General features: G+C 36.8%; 1 protein-coding gene across 9 annotated transcripts in view; it reads right to left on the bottom strand.

Moving 5' to 3' along the window:
- SENP7 (SUMO specific peptidase 7) overlaps nt 1–22,999 on the bottom strand; it is a 44,934-nt gene that overhangs the window by 5,731 nt on the left and 16,204 nt on the right. For 8 of the 9 annotated variants that reach the window (XM_010395888.4, XM_019283852.3, XM_010395891.4 and 5 more), the window contains 17 exons: nt 21,943–22,140; nt 18,558–18,673; nt 17,658–17,827; nt 16,337–16,688; nt 15,617–15,774; nt 14,530–14,676; nt 13,106–13,139; nt 12,148–12,315; nt 9,633–9,895; nt 8,496–8,629; nt 7,681–7,797; nt 6,047–6,166; nt 3,437–3,529; nt 2,426–2,622; nt 1,954–2,006; nt 1,600–1,637; nt 1,308–1,376 (listed from right to left, as the gene is read on the bottom strand). In XM_010395888.4, coding sequence (XP_010394190.2) covers nt 1,308–1,376; nt 1,600–1,637; nt 1,954–2,006; nt 2,426–2,622; nt 3,437–3,529; nt 6,047–6,166; nt 7,681–7,797; nt 8,496–8,629; nt 9,633–9,895; nt 12,148–12,315; nt 13,106–13,139; nt 14,530–14,676; nt 15,617–15,774; nt 16,337–16,688; nt 17,658–17,827; nt 18,558–18,673; nt 21,943–22,140 — 2,427 coding nt within the window. The remainder of the gene's footprint in view (nt 1–1,307; nt 1,377–1,599; nt 1,638–1,953; nt 2,007–2,425; nt 2,623–3,436; nt 3,530–6,046; nt 6,167–7,680; nt 7,798–8,495; nt 8,630–9,632; nt 9,896–12,147; nt 12,316–13,105; nt 13,140–14,529; nt 14,677–15,616; nt 15,775–16,336; nt 16,689–17,657; nt 17,828–18,557; nt 18,674–21,942; nt 22,141–22,999) is intronic. The other variant, XM_019283849.3, reaches the window with a different exon arrangement.

The raw sequence follows: 22,999 nt of genomic DNA, 5'->3' as shown, positions 1-22,999 counted from the left end.
CTCAGCTAGCTGTATGAGAAAGAAACTTCATAAAATGCAAAGGCAGCTGGAAAATTCCTCTGCTCCTGCTTTTGAGCATCCACAATAACCTATGACTGTAGACTTTGTAATTCATTTGTTTGAGCCTGACCACTGCCCAAAACACAGCAAAAATCAACTCAAGGAAAAGAAAATGTCACAGAATCCCTGCACCAGTTTCCTTAAACTTCTGCTTTCAGGGTGTAACTGGAAATTGAAGGAATAAGAGGTTTGCTTCCCAAACTCCCCTTATCTCACAACTCCATAGCTCTCCACTGGTTTTCTGACTTTTTGTGACATCTCTCTAAACTCCATGAAACCACACTCTGGAATTTCAACCTCAGGAATAGCTCAAGGCACAGTGCACAAAAATAATACATCCCATAGAGATTTTAATAAATAAATAAATAAATAGAAGTTGCTATTTCATTCTTCCTCACAAGACATACATGGCAGGGAGGAATCTCTATTAAGGGAAAAGATGGTTTCAGAAAAATTTCTGAATCTCATATAACCCTTACATAGCATTTTGAAGAATTTACTTTTACAAGAAGGTGGTGGTATTTGGATTGCAGATCTGTGTTCCTTTCAGTGAAATGAATACCACAGAGAAAGAAAAATTGCATTTAGCTTCAGATATTTAACAATTTTTTTAAAAGTTGTTGATAGACATTAAAGTCATTAGGAGTGTGTAAAAGTACTGAAAGTTTTTAGGACGTTCTTCCAATACTTATATACTTATCACATACAAAATTGAATATGTTTTTACGCTCACTTTTCAAAATAAATACCATTCCACTACAACTCTACTGACACATCAAGCTTTTAGACAGCTTCAGTCAAGTTTCTACATTTTTGCACATAAGAGTGGATTTAATGCTAATTCTGTAAGCACCATCAAAAAAATGAACATCAGCCCCTTAGAAAACTATCATTCAAATTTCAAAATATTCATTTAAAGTGTTTTTCTACCCTTAAAAATACCTTAAGTTACTAGACTGGATGGGATAAATCCTCTCCCCACAAAAACAATACCAGAAAAAAACCGCTCTATTTTTCTTTTTTCTCCACTCTCCACTTTAGTGTTTTTGCATTATATGTGGGTTGCAGAACACAGATAGGCTTTTCATGGAAGCCTCTGCATTATAATTGCAATTTCATTAGTCATGACTCTTCATGGATTTTCCTTTACCATTAGAAATATACACCTTTACAGAGAAAAGTATTTTGAATATGGAAATATGACCAGCAGCACCTACTGCTAAAAGGTAGAAACTCTAGTTACTTACTCTCTCAAAACCTGAGCTGTTTTCTGCACAGAACATGCTTTCAAGGAATCCAAGATGAGTATACAAGGCCTGTATACAACAAAAACAAAAACAAGTTATTGCAGTCTTTCATTACCAACACTAGTGAAGGAAGTATTTTGTTTGCATACAGCCCACCCAAGAGTACCAATATCTTAAAAAAATGTGGTAAAAATAGACAAGTACCTACAGCTGTGGTTTTATGACAATAACTGAATTACTACAGAATTTCATAATTTAATGTTACAATATCAGAAAGAAAACAGAAACATACCTTTTACAAATCTGCTTTTTGGAATTACTTAGGGAGATCTGAGACAAAAGAAAAAATAAAAATAAATCTTAAAAAACAACAATTATAAACTCAAAGATCTTCATAAATTTAAAGGTAGTTAGAGAAGCCCTCATTTCAGAAATGTAGACTGATAAATTGATTTTAAACACAGGTGAAATCATAGCAGAGAAAATAGGAGGACAATCCTAATTCAAAATGCCTTGCACATGCTGCAGGCCATGCAGGCATCAATAACTACGGCAAAAAAAGATGATGTAAAATCACTTGGTCAAGTCTCGCAGCCTTCAGAAATTGAGTAACATGTTTTCACTGTCAATACAAAAAGGCACTTACTTTAGAAATAGCTGAATATAGAACTGAAGCAGAAGCAGCAATTTCATTGCCATCTAGTACAAAAGAACAAATTTAAAAATGTTAAGAAAATAATTCCTAAGCGAAGTATTTTTATTTTCAACTTCATGATTATTAGTATTCAAGATATGAAAGTGAAGAAGTAATTTATAAACCAGTTTTTAACCTTCCCTTCTGAATGTTGAAATAGCAGTTACCAAAGGTCTTTCCTCCTGATAAAATTCTTATTGAAACCAAATAACTTTCCAATCATCACTGATTTTACATATCTCTTCCAGTATTTTCCAGAATTCCAAACAACTTGCAGTCCTTGCTATGCATGATAATATAAGAACATACTAAATCAGTCTTGAAGTCTTAGAAATTATCTTTCACATAATTTCCCTCCTTCAAGGATTAAGATACTGTTAGAATTGTTCATGGCTTGACATAATTTTCTCCTAAGATTACATACCTTTAGAAAATGAACTTCTGTTACCATCCATCTCTTCTTCATCCTTGAGGAACAGTGAACCAGTTCTAGTGTTCTCACTCTCTGGCTCAAGTGGAGACTGCTGAGGCCAGTGAGATAATGAATTCTGATGGGGACACTCCTCATACACAGCTTTTTCTAACCACGGAAAACAGATAACTGCAATGTACCAATGTGACCTGCCCAGCAGTGGGGAGAAGGAGAAAAACACATCAAAACTCTAACATTGAGTTCTGAAAAGGTTATGAAAAGCTTTTATAATATTAAGAGCTCATGGACAACTGTTCTGTGACACACAGCCATCGTTGCATATTCTTTCATAGCATCTCATACTAATCCTCTCACTCACTTTTTACTTTGCATTGTGGCACAATAGCAAAAATAAGTATCAATTCCTTTAAAAACCCCAAGAAACCCACCACAGCAATTTATCAGTGTTTGAGCACCCATTCCACATTCCAACTAAAATCTAAAATAAAAAAAATACTAATATCTGTGATGGTGATCCCAGTTTTGAATATAGCTGAAGGTGTGGCACCTTTCCACAGCTGTTTTACATTACGTACCTTTCGATGACTATTCAGTTTTACAGGAATTTCCATGTACAGGTCAGTTATTCAACCAGGCCAAGGCACAGATTGTGGAAGTTCTACTTTTATCTATTGACACTATGAGTTGCTGTGATTTCTTTATAGAAACATTACTGAAGTGCACAGGAATCATCATAACGACACACAAATTATTCTGAAAATTACCTAACAGCAATTTTCGGTAAAAGAAAAACCAAAGGTACAAAGTTGACAGATGACAACTGAATAACCATTTTATCTTCTGAACAGACTCCAAAATTACTCATTCCACATATGTTACTACTTCAAAATCTAATCTATCATGTGCAATGATCCACCCTTACAGGCATAAATTTTTACCACCTTAATGTTCAAATATTAGAATCTTTAAATATCAGAAAAGGTGTTGAAAACACAGACTTACTCCTCATTCACAGGCACAAAGATATAATCTTTATTGAAGATATTTATATGGCGAGTCCATGTTCTTACTCTTCTGTGTCTTCTCTGTGCCGCTCTGAAAAAAACAAGTGACAATTGTTTGGTTTTGTTCCTTTTAGTTATAAAAAGGCATAGGGATTAGTACTCCTACATCTCCCCAGCGCTTCAATGGGTTTTTCATTTACTCTAGACAGATTAAAAATAAATCAGCACCATTGAGCCCAAGTAACTAATGAGCCATTTCTGAACTACCTTAAGCTCTTCTCGAAAAAACCCACAATCATTCATAGATTTGAATGGATTTCTTGCAATTATTGTTTACTACAATAAATGCAAACCATCTAAACACTAGTCAGTGTAAATACAAGTCTACAATAATTTAAAAACATCCATGAATTAAGCTTCACAATACCACTTTTGAAGACCTATCTGAACAACCTTATCTTTTGAAGGGAAAAAGCTAAATGCTTTGCACAGGGTCTTGTGCAAACATATGCCCTCCAGTCCTGAGATTTAAATGCTGGACCACGTTTCATTTACAGCTCTACAGATAAAGCATGAGGACACAATACTACGAGAACAAGAAAAATCTGAGAAGATATTTAAGTTTAGAGTTTCAGCTTAGTCTGCACAAGTTGAAATAGAAACCAACATTTCACAGAACTTTGGTCCAATATGATCTGAAAGCAAAATTCACTCTACTCAGCAGGCATCCCTATTACCATTGTGATCCCATCCTCATCTCTGATTACAAAACAAAACTTCATTGTAGTAGGAACTGGAAAAAATGAGTGAGGAGTGGAAAACCAGGCGGGTATAGGACTCTGCATGGGCCACCACTAAGTGAAGACTTGCTGCAAACTTCCTCTGCTACATGACTGTAGAAGCACTGGGAACTTCAAAGGGGAAGGCCTGTTTACAATCTGGGAAAGCACCTAAAAAAGCAACTTTCTCAATCCAGTGCCCGAGCTGTGTGAACGAAGTAAAGCAAAGAGTCTTCAAGTAGCTACATCTGTTGAGATTAATTTCATTTACAACAGTACAGAGCCAGGTTTTTCACTAGCCATTTATCCAAAAAACCCCACTGAAACAAACAACCCAAACCATCTGTAGTCACCAGGTGAGTATCTAGGCCCAAACACAAAACTAGAATTTCCAAAACTATCTCCTAATCCAGAAAAGCTACAGTCCTTGAAACATGGTAAATTGAGGGTGTCATTCTTGTTCCTCAAGAAGATTATGGACAGTCCAGCCTTGTAAAAGGAATTGGATCAAAGCATAACAGCATTCTTATCACGAATAATTTTGTCTTCACTGCAGAACATTCCAAGTCAGAAGACAGTAAAATCAAGGAAGACGTTCTTTCGAACACAGTTACATGAATTTTCAAGACATCTTTGAGAATATTACAGAAAACTCATTTTTCTTCCCTTCAACACAGCTCTTACCCAGCAGTGACTGTCACCTAAAAAGGATGGAAGACACACACCTCTCTGTGCAGGTGGCCTCATTTGCCAGTAGAATGAAAAATCTGGGGATTTCATGGATAACAGAAGAAAAAAAAAATCACTTCAGAGAGAAACAAAAAAGCCTTCAATAAGCTGAATGATGATGCTCATTGAGGATACGCTTACTTCTCTCTGTAACAACCTGAAAGGTGTTAGTGAGGAGGGTGTTGGTCTCTTCTCCCACGTAACAAGCGACAGGACAAGAGGCAGTAGCCTCAAGTTGTGCCAGGGGAGGTTTAGATTGGCTATTATGAAAATTCCTTCACCAGAAGGTTTTCCAAGCACCGGGACAGGCCACCCATGGAAGTGTTTGAGTCACCAGGCCTGGGGATATCTTAAAGATGTGTAGATGTGGCACTTGGGGTCATGGTTTAGTGATGGACTTGGTAGTGCTGGGTAGTAATGGTTGGACTTGATGATCTTAGAGGTCTTTTCCAACCTAACAGATTCTGTGACTCTTTGAAAACAGAATGAATGTTGGTGGCTTTGCTCTCAAACATTGGTGTTGAGAAGAAACTGAAAGTGAGCTAAGAATGCTTCTACCCTTTAGCCAGTTAGCAGGAAACACAATGTGATACAGGATTCCTGGGCTGCTAATGATGTCTTTTTGGGAAACTCTCCAATTCAGTGAGCGCATGTGTTACAAACCAAATGCGTAAGCTTGGTGTACAACTAAATTTTCTTACTAAAACTTTGGTCAATAATTTATTATCAATATGTAAAATGAAATATGCAGTAAATATAAAAATATTATTGGTAGCATAACCTCTTAAAATTATGCATATCTTGCAAAACCGTGCATTTATGATAAAAATATCAAATAAATAATTGTCTGAAGTAAATACCCAGGTAAAGTTGGAAAAAGGTGGTAACATTTTCATTCTTGTTCAGTATGAATCACATTGATTTTAAGGAAAAACACCAGTATGTTTAAATTGTGAGTAACAACATTTAATCACTAACCCTTTGGAAAACACCAAAAACTATTTTACATGCTGATTAGTAGATGATCTCCAGAACTTCCAAGTGGCATCAATAGATAGATAGATAGTTTCTGGTCATAATGGCATCTAAAATGAACTTACGAAACTTTGACATCCCCCTCAGGGTTTTTTTCTGTCCTTGTCAGGCACTTGTAGAAGAAGCTGCTAAAAATGTGCGTACGGTCAGCAACATGTTTTGGTGCCTTCTCCAATAATAGATACCTACCAAAGAAAAAACCAAGAAAATTATTAAATTCTTGTTCTAGAAAGTACCATTACTGCTAAAAAAAAAGGCAGTTATTTTAATGACTTATCATATTTGGGTTATGCTTAGTATCAGTTGCTTTCACAGACACTAATCACGCCAAAATTTTCTCTCTATTTTAACTATTCACATGGGTGCACATCATCAGAGCATGTAACAGCCAAGCAGCTACTAAGAATGCAGTTATTTTTTGTCCCTGATTTGTTCTCCAGTATTCAAGCTTCTGAATCTATTTTGAAAGTTAGGTACCTACAATTACCCTTACAATTAAGAGAGACTTGAAAACTTAACCAAGTATAAACCTATGGAATGCTATACTTGTGCATAATCAAAAAGCATGGAACAGGTCAGTTAAACAGACCATTTCACTTTTACATGTTATCCATGTGAGAGCTAAGTACTTATTATTTCACTGCTGATAATTTTATTATAAAATCAGCTTCAGTATTTATGCTGTCATTCTAGAAGCCCAAAGCACTCACAATTGCAGTTATCCTACACAACATGCTTCTAGCTTCACCTGATGACTTGGGTAACACAGTCACACATGATACAGCTTGCAACAGAATGAAAACTGAGAATGTGGGAAGTCTAACAAACTTTAAAAGCAGAAGGATTTCTACCACAACTGCATTAAATTCTTTTATTTAAATCTTCCTTCTCTGTTGAGAAGCTACAGCTCTTCAGGGGACCATGATGCATTATTTAGTTCTAGTTTAGAGCAAAATACAAGAGGCTTCGCTGGAAAAACCCATTGAAGCACTGTTACACGTTTCCTTTTCCAATCTTCTAGACAAGCCTTCCTATTGCTCACAGTTCCTGCATCCATCCAGATGCCAAATAAAATGCAATTCCTGCTGACAAGCTTCAAAAGAACTAGAATTCTTCTTATGTCTAAGGCAGCAGAGTGAAAACAAACCACAACTTTAGGGACTGGTGGCCACAAAGCCAGTTCTTGAAAAATTGCTTTCACAAGCAACTTTAGCAGGATGGCTTGGAGTAGCTAAGCCAAGCACAACCTCCTCAAGATGTATCAACTGTGTTCCTTTCTGCAGATCTCCATCAGAAGAATACCTGAAATTGCACAGAACAGCAGAGGATGCTCCACTTCAGGCAAACTTAGTAAATAAAATACTACTACAGATCCTCTACTTTTTTCAACTGCCTACTTAACACTTTCTGTTCTGTAAGGTCACCAAGAAGCTTTTTTCCTCCAGTTATTCTGTCTAGATTTTATCACAGCCCTTTTAGAGGGACAAAACCAATGAAACTAAAACAAATGAAACTGCTAAAAAAAACTTTTTAAAAACATGAAACTTTTAAAAAAGCCTTTAAGAAAAAGTCCAATGCATCCCATTGTTACTTCTAAAATTGTTGTACTGTATTTAGTGATTAACATTTCCAGTAACATTCAAGTCCACATCACGCCCCAGAGAGTGTGAAGGGTACAAGAAGGGCTGAGATTACTTACTTAAGATAGAAATCAATTATGACATCATTGAGAAACTCTCCATATTCTAAGCACTCTAGGTCTTCTCTTGTGACTCCCAGTCCTCCTTTTGCAGGTGGGGGTGGATAAACAATTAAACTAGAAAACAGAAATCATGTCGTAGCAGTGACAAACTGTTTTACACGACATTGTTCTGAGTATGGCTGTTTTATATGTAGAAGATTTTCTAGAAAACCTGTGAAAAGCTATAGTTCTCAAAACTTTACCATTTCCTCCTCCAACAGTTAGGTGTTAGACCCCAATGCACGTTGAAACTTTGATAAAAACTTTTGAAAAGCAGATTATTTTTTACCTTCATCTTGTTTTTCTATTTTTGATCAAAGTATTTGACAAATGGCTATATAAAATGTGCAGAAATACGAGACGACAAATGGTTATAAAAAGATTGAGTGTGACAGAACAGTAAAAGAAAACATTATTCAGATTTTATAAAAGAATCAGCTTAAGTTAGTAAGTTTTGCTAACATAGACTTAAATGGATACTCACAGAACCCAAGAGATCCCCACCCTCCCCATTGATGCACCCATGATATGACCTTGTAGTCACAGATCAGATGTGCTCTAATTTCTGTGAGACTGTCATTCTATAACACATCCATTTTGTCTTTTAACAGGTAGCTACACTGATATTTGCTGATGTTTTAGATTTGAAGAGTGACTTTCATACAACACTTTCAAATCAACTAGAGAATGGCAGTTAAGTGAGGGCTTTTATTCCAGTAATTCATTTATTCAATTTCTTATATCTTCCCTTTCTCTATATGAAATACACTTACTTCTTAACTGCTCCTGTTTCTCTTACTTCTTTCCATTCTTCATTCAGTGCAGAGGACAAAGATATAGAATAGCAACCACTATTCTGCTTATTTGCAAGGGCATAACTGGGCCTGATCACTTTTAGCTTTGACTCCTACCAGAGAAAAACACAAACAATAGTAAAAAGCATTATACAGCTTGATAGGGAAAACACAACACACAAAACCCATGCCTAAAGCCCACAGGAGTACCCTGCATCACTAAAGAGGATTCTTGCTGAAGATCCAAAGTAGAAACTTTGGTATTTGGGCAAACGTGTCATTGCTCAGACAACTAAAAAGTTATGGATCTTTAAAAAAATGATGACAGATCATGATCTCTCTCTAAAACTGTTCAAACATTATTTAGCCAAGTGTCTTAGAAATGGTTTTGGAGAAGAAACATGACCTGAAAGGCTGGAGACAAGTATCAGACTGTCTTACCAGGAGCTGTATATGCTTGGAAGCTTTGAAAATCTAGTCCTTTGCCTAAAAACAATACAGATTTGAGCTGGCTGGCTTCCTTTTAAAGTCCCCACTTTCATGGGCCTGATTGATCTGCTGTCTCTTGGCTTTTTACTGGTAGGAACAAAGATGCAATTTCTGAAGTGACAACGATGTGGGGCTGGGTTTAGACATTTACTCAAGAGATTAAACCAAGACAACACATTAACTTGCGCAGACTCATCTCCCCAGCAGTCTGAGGAATAATTCAGCATTCTCAAGCTGTGGAGACCCCACAAGTACACGGTGGTGCAAGAGGTGTCCGGAGGGCCACCTACACAGCTCCTCCTCTGCTGCACTTCCAGCTCTATCCAAAAGATGGTGCCGTTGCTCACTACTTGATGAACTTCCTGCTTGCTGCCCTAGAGACACCACAAGGGCAGAACACTCCTCTGGTTCTAAGTTTACACAACCATGAATTTATCTAAAGCATTGATACTTGTCACTTACTGATGAGGTCTACAAACTATCCCTCTGTGGACATAATCTAGCTGACTGCAAATTTTTGACTGATAATTTTGAGGTATGAGTTAAGAAAGAAGGTTGACCTAAAATTTACTAGAATGTGTGAATGCTAACCAGTGGTGATGAATGAAGCAACAGCTACGCACTGACCTGAATTACAGGCTCATAGGCATCTGAGGTATTCTCTTTTGGCATGTATTGTTTTAGTAGATCCTTATTGTAAGTTATGAAAGAGCTTTCTTCAGGAGAAAGATCCTTAAATAATGGTAATGCTTGTTTCAAAGACAAAAACTCAGCAAGATCTGGTGCTCTGTTCCTCTTGCTCACACCTGTAATCAATTCAGTCAGTCTGTCTTCTTCCCATTCTGTGAGTGGTTGAGATAGTTCAAAAAATACAAATTCACTGGATTTGGCTGAAAAAAGGAAAGAATGGATAATAGTAACTATTAGATTATGTGATAGAAACTTGTCTGAACACCCAAAAAGGAACTTAGAGAGACAGTGGCATGAAGGGAAGCCCAAACAATGCCCGGCCAGGTTCATCACTGGGGCCATCAGCCCACAAAAGTCCCACTTTCACAGACCCAGAGGAGCACAGCAAAATGGCAAGTAGGAACCCAAATTAAGGGCTGAGGAAGAGACACACAATCTGGGCCCTTCCCAGGGCTGTCCCAAGAGAGTCTCAGCCCAAGGGTCCAGACCCAAAACCCAGCAAGATGAGTCTTACTTGAGGTGTACAGCACACATGATGGGATGCAGGGGAAGAGTATTTTGGGATTACACAGGACTTAATAGAGGTTGTTTAAGGAAAAGACCTAAGGGCAGCAAAGAGAGACATTCAGATAATTCAGGGAAGAAGTAGTGTGGGAAAAAGAGAGGGCTAAGGGCATAAGAAGGACCAGTCACATCTAAGTACCTTGCTGGTCAATGCACTTATCTGGCCATGCCATGAGCATGTACAAGCACAGCCTATCCTGTCTTCTTATTAAAGTCCTTTCTAACTCTCCCCACTGAGGAACTCCTCTGACCCCTCTCAGGCTGTCAGATCCATCATTATATATTTTCTTCTAATATTAACACACCAAGGCAGCAGAGCAGAATCATAGTAACCATTTCCACAATCTGCAAAACCATCACTGATTTTTTCAATGTCTCTAAAAACATGTCAAAACATTTACATTACTAGGTAAAATTAAAAGGTGTAGAACAGTCAAAGATAGAAATTTAATAAAAACTCCTAAAGGTTTCTCCAACGAGAATGTAACCAAGGCAAATAAACCTAAGATTAAAAGAGTCCTTGCATCTTCATACTCATTCCACTCGTTTCACTGGGAACTATGTCTACAGAAGGTACCAGTAACTTCAATAACTTGCATCAACTAAAGGTAGCTCTCTGCTAAAATTTCATTCAGTATTTTGCTTCAAACTACTTGTACTCCTTATGTAAAGGTACCATTACTTATAATTTTTCTTCATACAGGTGGAGACTGTACAGGGAATAGATACTATTAAACATCACACAGACAATGCTGACAATCACCTTTTTAGTAGATGCTACTTGCAACAATTTTGCTTATTTAAAAACCTTGTATGATTGTGCCACTCTGAATATATGAGCCAAAATTATGCTCTGTTTTACAGAGCTTCGTGCTAGAAAATCAAATACAGTGAGTCCATAATACCCTAAGACTAAATAGCCCATTTGGCCTTTAGTGGAAATTTTCTTCAATAATAACGCAGTGGCCCACTGCCGTCTTGTCAAAGGTCAACTCAATCTTTACTTGCCAAGCATATACCATGCTCAAGAGTAAGGATATTTACAACATCCATATATGTTAAAGGGAAAGATGCTTTGTACACAAGTCTAGTTTCAGAAGGCCTTCTGACAGAGACTACAATTAAATTGTGTTTTGAGGGTTTTTTATCAAATAGCAGTGGTTTTGAATCACACCATATTAGGTTTCTTTCTTCCAAATATAAGTACAGTGAGGCATTTTAGAAATGCAAAAGTAACCAACTTATCTACACTGGTATAGCCCCACCTTGAGTATACGTGTGCAATTTTGGGCACCACAATATAAAAAAGACATTAAGCTATTAGAGAGCATCCAGAGGAGGACCACAAAGATGGTGAAGGGCCTTGAGGGGAAGTCATACAAGAAGCAGCTGAGGTCACTTGGCTTGTTTCATCTGGAGAAGAGGAAACTGAGGGGAGAACTCATTGCAGTCTACAACTTCCTCATGAGGGGAAGCAGAGGGGCAGGCATTGGTCTTTCCTCTGTCATGACCAGTGGCAGGACCTGAGGGAATGGCCTGAAGCTGAGCCAGGGGAGATTTAGGTTGGATATTAGGAAAAGGTTCTTCCCCCCCCAGAGGGTGGTTGGGCACTGGAACAGGCTCCCCAGGAAGTGGTCACAGCACCAAGCCTGGAAGAGTTCAAGGAGCATTTGGACAATGCTGTCAGGCATATGGTGTGATTCTTGGGGGTGGTGCTGTGCAGGGCTGGGAGTTGGACTTGATGATCCTTCGAACTCAGCTTATTTTCTGATTCTGTGATCTTTAAAATGCTATAGGCTTTCCTCTGCGCTCAAAAAACACAGCCATAAAACAACCACTTTACTGACATGCCATATATTAGATCTTTTCATTGCACTCAATTACTCACATGGCTTGCTGATAACTAATTTTCCCAACTGGGTTTCAATCTTTTCTACATAATCCTCAGACAACCAAAGAAAAATAATCATTGAAGAACAGCCACCATCAGTTTTCCACCAGCCAAATCTTCTCAGATCTAGGGTATTCACTGTCAGCTGAATGCTCTTAAGTGACACTACAGAAAACAGAATTCAAAAGAACCATACTCTTAACAGCCATAGATAAAGTCATACATGTTACAGTAATTACATGCTGAGAGGTATGACAGAGTGTGTTAACATAGTACTTATAGATTTTATTCCTTGCATTGCATAAAATACTGAGAATTCAATATTAAAGTCAGTTACATCAAACTGTGTAAAACAAAGTCACCAAATTGTAACACAAAAATCTAAACACCTGCATGCAGGATTCCTCCTGAAAAAAGTTGGGTTTTTTCCTCAAAATAACCACAGTTAGTACCTACAAATATGGAAAAAAGAATACTACAAATCATTAATTCCTATTTGCTTTCAGTCAACTCAACTCAGAACTGCTCAAACCCTTTCCTACCACACATCATCTTTGGGAATCAACTGAATGCAAATCTATAGTTATATTCCTCTTAGCTTTAGTCTACTCATACATTTTGTAAACCTAAGGATCTAAAACCCTAATCTGAAAAGCTGAATATTTCACCTCAAAAACATGCATAGTCATATCTACTACAGTTCAACACCATGGGAGGCAAGCCATTAAAATGACAATTCATGTTAAAAGTACAAGAAGCTGCTAAGTTATTAATGCTTACACTATAGACACTAGAACTTTTATTTATTGAAAAACATAAATAATTAAAAACTATCTAATGTCTTTGTGAAAGTAAGATTATAAATTATTCATAACAGAAATACATACTTAGCATTCTAATGCCATACTTTACAGATACAGTTAAGAGAAGGCTAAAGAAAAGAAAATTCTCTTACCCTGAAATGGGATCACAATATTCTTCATTGTAAACTGAAATAAGATTAAAAAATATATACATTAGTTTGCATTTTACAAATTGAGTAAAACAATATATGGATTTTTAAATATCTGCACATCTTTCCTTATAGTGAAATAAACTGAAAATAACATAGTAGAATCATTCAGGTTGGAGAACACCATTAAGCTCAAGTCAAATATGCTTAGCTTGAGACTTCATATTGCCTATTTCACCTAAAACAACATTCCTAAAGACATTGCAGAACCTAAAGGACAGCAAGTAACTTTCAGAGATGCAATGTACTGAGAAATAAGCACAAAGCTGCAGAACTGCCTACAGGCTCCTTAAAAAGGAGAGAAAAGATGAGCACTCAGGACAGAAGGAGCTAAAGCAACCTCTGAGAAGCCATCAGATGCACTGCATGAAGTCAGGACATGATAGAAATGGTTCAACACTGGGGTGCTACTTTACATCAACCTTCGAATTAAAAGCCTTTCAAGATTCCACTTGCACTGCTGCTATGTTAAAGAGATTTTGCTAAACAAAGAGAGCTTTATTGTCACTTTGACAAAAGGTTATATACATTAACACAGGAGGTTTCCCCTGTGTTACCACTAAGGAAAATTTCTACTTTACACCTAAGAGCATTGATCCTAAAATTATTTCAACTCATCTTTCAAATTATTTTTGCCTATTAATTTAGGAAATTTCCATGAAATGTTTTTGGAACTGCTGTTTTGTGAGAAGCTGAAATTGATATTACAATCCAAGACTTCAAAATGTCTTGCTGAAGGCAAAAGAAGATAGGTTCAAACATTTCTTTTTCAGTTGCAATACATAGAGAATGAACCTGGTCAAAAACCTGTTGAAACTCCTGGGAGCTGGTGCTCCATTTAAAGCACATCTTCACTTATGTTTCTACACCCTGTGAGCACACTGTCTATACACTAATGCTTTTAGTATTGTTTTTATGCTCTTTGAAGCCACAAAGTAAGCAATTTTCTGTTTAAAGGCAAGAGCATGGTATATATCTTAACTCTGGTCATTATGGACTACTTTATTAGAACATGGTTACTATTTCTGAGAAAAGTAATTAGTCTTTAAGTGAAATTAATTGGCCACTAACATGGCCATTTTTTTCTGTTAGAATTCAATAAAAACTTTCTCAGTATGACTTGTGTTACAGTACAGCATTTATGCAGAACCTTTACACATGAAAACTGAGGCCACAGCAAATCACAGTTAGCTTTTCTACTGACAGCAATCCAAATGTACAAGGCAATGGACCACACACTCCATTGTTTAGCCAAAGGAATTCAATGCAACAATAATAAAAACTCTGTGCTTCCACACTAAGTACCACTGACTTTGTTTAACTAGAATTTTTAAATATTCACAAAATACCATAATAGAACAACTTACCCTAGCAGGACCTGTTGATAAACACTTAAATTTCCCAATGTGTAGTCTATCAAATTCAACATCCAGCACCAGGTTCATCTGCTTTCTAGGTGTGCTTCCCGAAGGCAAGCTGAGAGGACATTTATCTTCAACTGACTCTGTTAAAAACTGGAAAAAAAGTGTATTTGCTACAGGATTAGTTAGATACACCCCTCCTGTAACCTCAGGAATATTTTTCTTCATGCTTGTAAGAACTGACTCCCAAAGCCAGCTTCCACATAAAGAATGCATATGGAAAAGCTCTAAGTGTTATTACATCCATTACTGACAATTTCTTTAAGGGTCTAACAGTACCTTGCTACACCTCCATTACCAAGACATGATCTGTGCTCTTGACTTGGTTCTAAATTAGTAAAAACTCAAACAACAGAGCAATGAAATAATACCCTTCTTTTCATATCAAAGCTTCAGGATCCAATTCAATGCTTATGATTGAATTAATTCACCTATGAGAAGAGGCAGCAATGGCTCTTCTGACTTGTTTCAGGATTACAGAGATAACCCAGATCCAGGTCAAAGCAAGCAGCCAAAATCTAATCAAATCCAAAATGGGGCAACGACCTTTATGGCTACTTTTAGATTCAAGTTCTATAGCTAGCCAGACAGGAAAGGGAGCTTTACCCTATCTCTGTCTGCAGTCAACAAAGATCCTTGAACGTCTATATGCACTGAATTACAACAGAGGATTGGATGACAAAAAAACCTATGATCAACGTAAAACATGGTGTGAAAACAAATTTTTCCACAGATGTATCTTCATCATGTCTGTTTCTAGCTCACATTACTATTTGATCCTTCCTGTTTTCTGATATTAAACACTTCCAAAAGTTTATTTTTAAAATAGGAAATACACTGTGTGTTGCAAAAACACCCAAGCTTCACAACCACAGATATTCTCTGAAGATGTCCAGAATTCTATCTCTGAAATAAATTACTGCAACTTCTGCTTGTGGCTGGGACCATAATAAACAATCATTTTCTATAACACACATTACAGAAGTAAATTAAAGGCTTGGCATAACAATACATAGGCCAAAAACTGGAGTACCTGCTCTGTGTGACTTTTCATCTTGTCTTCTAATTGCTTGCCTGAGAAACAGAAGTCAGACTGCTGGCCTGTTTCTTTATTTTCAGTGATATTATCCTGCATCAGCTCTGTGCATTGTGGTTCAGTAGGTCCATCTTCATCATCACTGGAAAGGACGACTAAAAAGGAAAAAACAAGGAGACATATACTACAAATTAAAGACAGGAGAGTATTTCATTCCCTGTGGATTTCAGACAAGTAAAGAATTCTCTCTTGCAGTATGTGATATTAAAGTACACTGCTCAAAACAGCCAAGATCTGCGTCCATGGAATTGTATGCAACAAGCACTGCTTTGCATCTTTATGAACCCCTTTTATCCCAGATCCTCAAAATTATTTGGCTACTAAATGAAACAGGACACAGCACAGCTGCTTCAAAGAAGAGAATAATTTTTCTCAGTTTTAGCATCATTAAAAAGTAAAAGCTCAGTTTTTCCATAGCCACAAAATCAGCTGAAAAAAGAGGATTGAATTTTGAGAATCTTGCTGTCTATCCTGTTTCCCAGGTACAAGACCCTGACAGCAGCCACTGTTCTCTAACCTGTACAATGCATTAGAAGCAACATGATGCCAGTCTTCAATCTTTTGTTGCATTTGTCTCAACTAGCCAGTTACACTCGAGTTCTCCTAGTGCCTAAGTGTACCACCAGTAATTGTCATCAGCACAGACATAGTACATACTTGGGTCAATGGAAACAAGTTGCTGATTACCCCTGCAGATTCTGTTCCGCAGCTTGCTCAGGTACTTAGATTTGTCCATCTTTAATTTCCTGATCGTACTAATTTGTGCTGAAATCACATCCTCACTGGTGGCAGAAAGCTGCTTCTTTGACAAATTTCTCAGAGGAGACTCAGAGCCAGATTCCTCTGTGCAGCTGTGAGCAGCCCTTAAGTGGTTGTGGGTGGAAGTATCTTTAGAGTCTCTCTCTGCTGGACAATCTGGCACCAGAATAGTATTAGATCTGTGATCTTGTCCATCCTCACAGGGTATTCTGCTGCCAGGAGACTGAGTTGAACCCAAATTTTGTTCTTCCTAGAAACAGGAATCAGAGACAGGATATAAGTTTATTTCTTGACACTTCCAGATGGTTCAGATCAGTGATCACTGATATCTAGGTGCGTGCTAGAAAAAATAATTATAGCTTAACACAGTGACATTTAATGCTCAATTCAGGATAATTTCTCCCTCCTCATATTCCAAACATTATTATTACATAAAGGCACGAGGGACAACCTTTAAAAGGCTAGAATGACCCCCATTCAAATTGAATAAGGAACTATTTCTGAATTTTAGCAGCTCTGTCAGTGTCAGACATGGAGAGACCAGTAATCAGTGTTCTCTTCTTTACTTTACAGAAGTGTGGCTTGGTCAGCTAAGTTTAGCAGGTTCAGTAACTGCCTGTCTCTGTAGGGTTTAAATCAGAAGGTTACAGAGATGCCTTTACTGTATTCAAATGCTTGAATATAAATCACACTTTGTACTTGACTGATTCCCTCAGTCTTTTATGTGTTGGGGTTTTTTTCAAATACTAATGATGGATAAGAAGAAAACTTTAGGGAAAAGTACAATAGACTAAGGAGGAATGAAAAAGATGACATCTGCAAGATTTCAATAATCTCAGGTATACTTTGCAGTTTTGCTATTAAAGTCCCTAATTCTAGAACATCTGTGAAAGAAGCTTCACTTACGTAGCTAAATGCCTTATTTTCAAAATTGTTTTAATCCATGCTCCTGTCTGAAGGAAACACTGTCATTCATCTTTCACAACCTTTCTGCTACAATAAGCATATTGTGATGATGGAGACAGAAGCATATTTACTCACTTTTTGTGGTGCATCACTGAACTACTCTCCCTCAACAGGCAATACCTGCTAATATACCTGTATAATAAACCCTGTTTATTAGCATAATCCTTTTATTTGGGATGTTGCTACTGCTGCTACTGAAGTGTATGTGAAGGTGTGCACACAAACACATACTTTAAAATTAAGTGCAACTTACAGAGAGTACAAGTGACTTTTCCGGAATGTGTGCATTACAATCATCAGAAATATGGCCACTATATCTTCTTTTCCTTTTCTCAGAATCAAAAGAGCCTGATTCCTTCTGACTCAGAGTAGTGCTATTCATGTGTCTGCTCCTCTTCTCCAGTTCACCACAGTGCTTGTTTTCTGTGTAAAGAAAAAAAAAAAAGTAATGTATTGTCCTTAAAAACCTATACATTTCTTCATATCATTTATGTCTTATATAAAATGCATGGAAGCAAGTATCCTCCACAGTAAGTTCTTTCCTTTTTTAATTGTATGTGGCTGCCAAAACATATTCCCTAAAATTACTGTTATTTTTGCATAATTAGTTAAGGGTATAACCAAATTCATAGCTCCCTTCCAAGCAAGAATTAGCACTTTATACTCCACAGTCTTTCTTCAATCTTCTGCCAAATGCAATATTCTCAATTTCCTGTTCTAATCTGCAAATATTAGTAACCAGTATAAAAAGACAGCACATTATGCCTGAAGACTGAGCGTAGGGGTCATAATTCTTCAGCAGTGAAATCAAATATTGTCTAGCATGAACATTTTAGCAGGGTTCACAAACCATTTGAGCATTCTTAACAGATTACATCCTTTATTATAAGACTTTTTAGAAAAATCAAGATTATAACAGTGCAGTGAGGCTGCACTCAGTTTCATTTTTCTTCCACAGATTTGGTTCACCATAGCTTTATCCCTGTTTAAAACCGGGCATTTGATATATTATTACTGTACCTGTAAAAAACTGCATTTTGAAGAAACACATACGCTGTGAGCAACAACCTAATTTATTTCTGTGCTCTTCTCATAATAGTAGAGTATGTCCCAACACTCTCCAAAAACTGCCAGATGACTGCTCACTACAAACCTTTCCTCTGCAGTTCTCGTCTTCTAAAAGTGACAGCATTAGTTTTTTCTGGTTCCTTAGAAGTCTTGGTCAATTTACACAGGTCATCATCTGTCTTTCTCAGGCAACGTTCAGACCTGTAAATAATATTAACTATGACTTATCTTTAATTTTGTAAAAATACTGAATAAAAATCCCAACAGAAACAAGAGCCGGTCAGACTACAAACTTCTGCCTCTCCCATAAACATGTGGACCTTGGCAAATGAAACACAAATTAATTCAGTCCAGTTGTGGAACTACACAGAGACTCCAATATTATTAATTAAACAGACACTTCTAAAAAGCACAGTATGAGAATCTGACATGCTTGAGATCAGACACTGAAACATTATTTTGCTGTAAAAAAGCAACAAGAACACATTAAAAAAAAAAAAGAACAGTCAGTTAACTATCCTTGCCTTTGTAATGAATATGGTGGGAATGTAGTATATTTTTAATTTAGATTCAGAACTGCTAGTAGAATCCATTGAGTAAGATCCTGCAATGCGAAATTATTTGAAATAGAAATTCCTGCTCAAAAGGGCCTGAAACAGTAACTTTAAAGGAGGTGGAGAGGGATGGGACATAGAAAGAAAGAAAGAAAAAAAGAAACAGAAAAGGATTACAGTACTTAATCCAAATAGATTTTGTGTTCATAGTTTTATAATGTGGTTAACTCAGAATGTTTCAGTCTCAAATTTTCAAAGAGCTAAGTGATCATCACAGTGTCTGACATCACTGACAGCCAAGCTTCAACTCATAAAAGTCATCACCCGCCACATCAAAAAAACATTCTTGACATCTCTAACTAGACCAAAACTGTTGGACGCTTTCTGAACAGATGCCTGATCTTTAGTGATGTATCTGTAGATTGCAGTATCAGTGCTCTTTGGGAATTCTGTAAAGACAAAGATTTCCAGAGGGCTCTGATACTACAGTGATGAATGCTGTGAAAAAATTACTGATTATCTTTCCATTAACAAAGAATAATGAATTTTACCACATATAGTACTAGTTTTCAGTAAGTGCTATTGCTAATTCTGTATATGGAACAAGAGTCTTCCATACACTGGGCAGCTGACTCCAGAAAACTTTATTTTGGAACCCACACCTCTCTCAACTTTCGGGCATTTTAACAATAGAAAGCACCTGAATAGGGTTGTTTCAGCCAATAGATTTTCCTAAACATATTTGCTTTGTACATAAATTCTGCACATTTTATTTTCAATTCATTCCAGCTTTGCTGATAATTCAGTTTTAAATGCACCCATTAACCAATATATGCATCACCTATGAAGGTATAGGTATATATTTACAATGTATTTTGTAAAGTGTTCTTAGCAACCATGAGAAACAAGTACTTTAAACACTTTAAAACCCACCTCAAATTCATTAGTTATACCGACAGGCCAGTGCTCAGTTAAATAAATGCATTTCACACTGGGTTGCAGAAAAGCAACAAAAATCCACCAATTCTGTAATACCAAGAGCAAGAATGGAGAGGGAGCTGGCAGTAAGATCTAGCTGGTAGAGATAAGTTGACTTATTACCACCCTGTTCTGAGGACACACAATTCTGACTTGATCTGAAATTTCCACAGTACAAAAGTAGCACAATTTTCAGCAATACAAAGCATGCATTCTAGCTACTCTGATGGTACAAAAGACTCTCTGTATGACCGTGTGCATATAGATGCATAACACTTACAAGGGGGGAGCTTTTAATAGTCTCCTCCAAAGAAGAGACCCCAAAAAAATCAGTGCCAAGTGTGTGTAATACAGTGACTTTACTTACAGTGAGGTGACCAGGATCAAGCCATGACTTTGTTGAAATCATTCCTAAATTCTCCATTTCCCATATGGTATCTATTACAAATTGCACTAAAGTGCTGGTCACTAGGGAAGGGTGAAAAATCATCCTAATGTTGGTTCCTGATAACACGCCTTTTACACAATGCGTTAGAAAACCATGTAACAGGAACAGAATATTAATCACTCAAACAATGAACCACTCCAAATCTAAAGCAAGTTGAGTTCACAACTACTAAAAAAAATTACTAGCTCAAACCATTCTTGTGCTTAATATATGATACTGTGCTCCAGATATGAGCTGGAAACAATACACAAGATGCACCCTCAGATTTAGAGAGCTAAATACAAGAAATCATGCTTTCCTCTCTATAAATCCACTACCCCCATCATCCAAAACTTTACAAAGTGAAAAAATCAGATACTAGAAAATCGATCTTAAAGATTTTGCAATAAAACAAAAACAAAACCAAAAAACCACCAAAACCCCTAAACTCACAACAATCCAAACAAACACCCCAAACTTTAGTATGCCTTAAGTTACAGAAAACAATTAGCAACATATATGATGCTTTAAAATGAGACAGCCTATTAAACTGTTCTCTCTAAATATCTCATTTAAATTGCAACTTCGTCAGGTTAATTTAAGCAGCAATGGGTAACCCAATGGGGAAAAAAAAAAAAAAAAAAGGAATTGCTATTAATTTCAGTTCTCTAAGCTGCTGATGTATCAGAATAAGGAATATGACTGACTTTTCTCAACTTTAACCTGGGAATTGTTAATTATTCCTGCCTTAAAAAAAACCCCACATCATTCTTCTCTTCTTCATCTTTCCATTGTCTTCCTCAGAATTTCCTGCTATTTTCTCCTGTGGAAAATTTGCTGTTGAGCAAAGATGTAGCCATGACAGACAAAAGGAGACAGCTTACTTCGAATGCAACTTCCATCTTAGACCAAAACAGATGTTATTTAATTTTAATATCTGATTTCTGCTAGTTTTATATGCCAAATATTACTGTGATGCTCAGTCAACCTAAATATAGGAAGAAAAGATGAAAAGTGGATATTAAGTGGTAAGAGGACACACATAGCCCTTAACCAAAGCCACCCTGTTAGGAATACTGAGACCACCAGTGGGTTAATGTGAAAAGAAATTTATTATCACAGAGAGGAATTTGAAGATACTTTGCAAAAGTAGTTATTTGAAATCATGCTAGAACATACTAACACCCACAGAAAAGCAAGATTTTGGTTCTGGACACAGAACCAACTTAGATGTGTTTGAATTACTTGTGCATCTTCCCAAATCAAAACAGCGATCTATTGCAAACAGAAATTCCTTCTAAGAAAGGAAAGTAGCTCTTTAACACCAGGTCCAGCAAACCAGAACAAATGTAATGTTAAAATGGCCCATTGGAGAAGCATGTTAGTTTGCACTCAGGAAACTGACCCCTTGATTCAAGGAAAGAGTAGAACAAAAGTTGTTTCAGGGAAATTCTTTTCCATTGTGAAGTTATGTCATTTCAGGAAGACTGGCAAAATCAGCAGTAACATACCTTTCAGAAGGAAAAGAACTTTCATGAGGAGAACTTAATATTTGACATGTCTGTAGGCTGGCAACAGCTGATGAGGGTAGTTGGCCCGATTGCAATTTGTCAGCAGCTGGTAAATTTGCATCAATTATTACGTGGCTGTCTATGTACTTTCTTCCAATTTTCGTACTCAGGACGTTCGTCAAGATAACTTTGGGTTGCCTGCCATACATATAACAGTAAATCATAAGTACTGCACTGAACTCTAGAGGAACAAACTTCTTGTTAAATTCATGTATCCTAGGGTCTTGATAATCGAACATCAGTATTTTTAGTCCCCTATAGCCAAAAAAAAAACAACAAAACCAAAATCTCATTAAGAAACTTAAAATACAGGGAAAGCAGATAAACACAAAAGACGACCAGGGTAAGAAAAACTAGCCACATGATTTTACCTTAGCCAGATACAACGCACACTGCATTGCCTCTAACGTATCATGTAGTATTTTTTAAAAACTGGTAAATATTTATCTCTAAAAAGCTTTCACGCAGTATCTGTACACATTTCTCAGAACTCTGGAACAAACAATCTTGATTTTCCTGTGAACAAGAAGCCTCCAGTAAAACAGAGTAAATTTTCTAAAGCATTTAGTGAACAGGTAGAAAAGTAGCACGTACACAAAAGGTAGCATTAGATTTTATTTCACTTCTCGACTATGAGGTGGCACTCTACAGTATAGCAAGGCTCAGAAAAATACCCCTGGGTGTTAAAACAGACAAGCATCAAAAATAAGCCAAGCAGAAATATGAAGATGCAATTCCCACTTGAACACATACGATGCGTAAGAGCAATGCAACTTGCTTCAAACAATGCCACTGCAGCCAGCCTGTTGTATAGACCATGATTTATCCACTTCCTTTCTCACACTGGGATTTTAATTTTACCACTTCCATTGCAATTTATTTTGGATTAGGTTGTAAGGCTATGGCCTTTTAAAATCTGTTTTGAACAACACTGCCTTTTAGGTATTGACTGCATAATTCTCCTGTTGTCTGTATTCATCCACAGAGCACACTCCAG

This window comes from Corvus cornix, chromosome 1 (assembly GCF_000738735.6).
Source record: "Corvus cornix cornix isolate S_Up_H32 chromosome 1, ASM73873v5, whole genome shotgun sequence".
Lineage (NCBI taxonomy): Eukaryota > Metazoa > Chordata > Aves > Passeriformes > Corvidae > Corvus > Corvus cornix.
The sequence above is the reverse complement of the archived record's forward strand: the minus strand, read 5'-3'. Positions and strand labels throughout refer to the sequence as shown.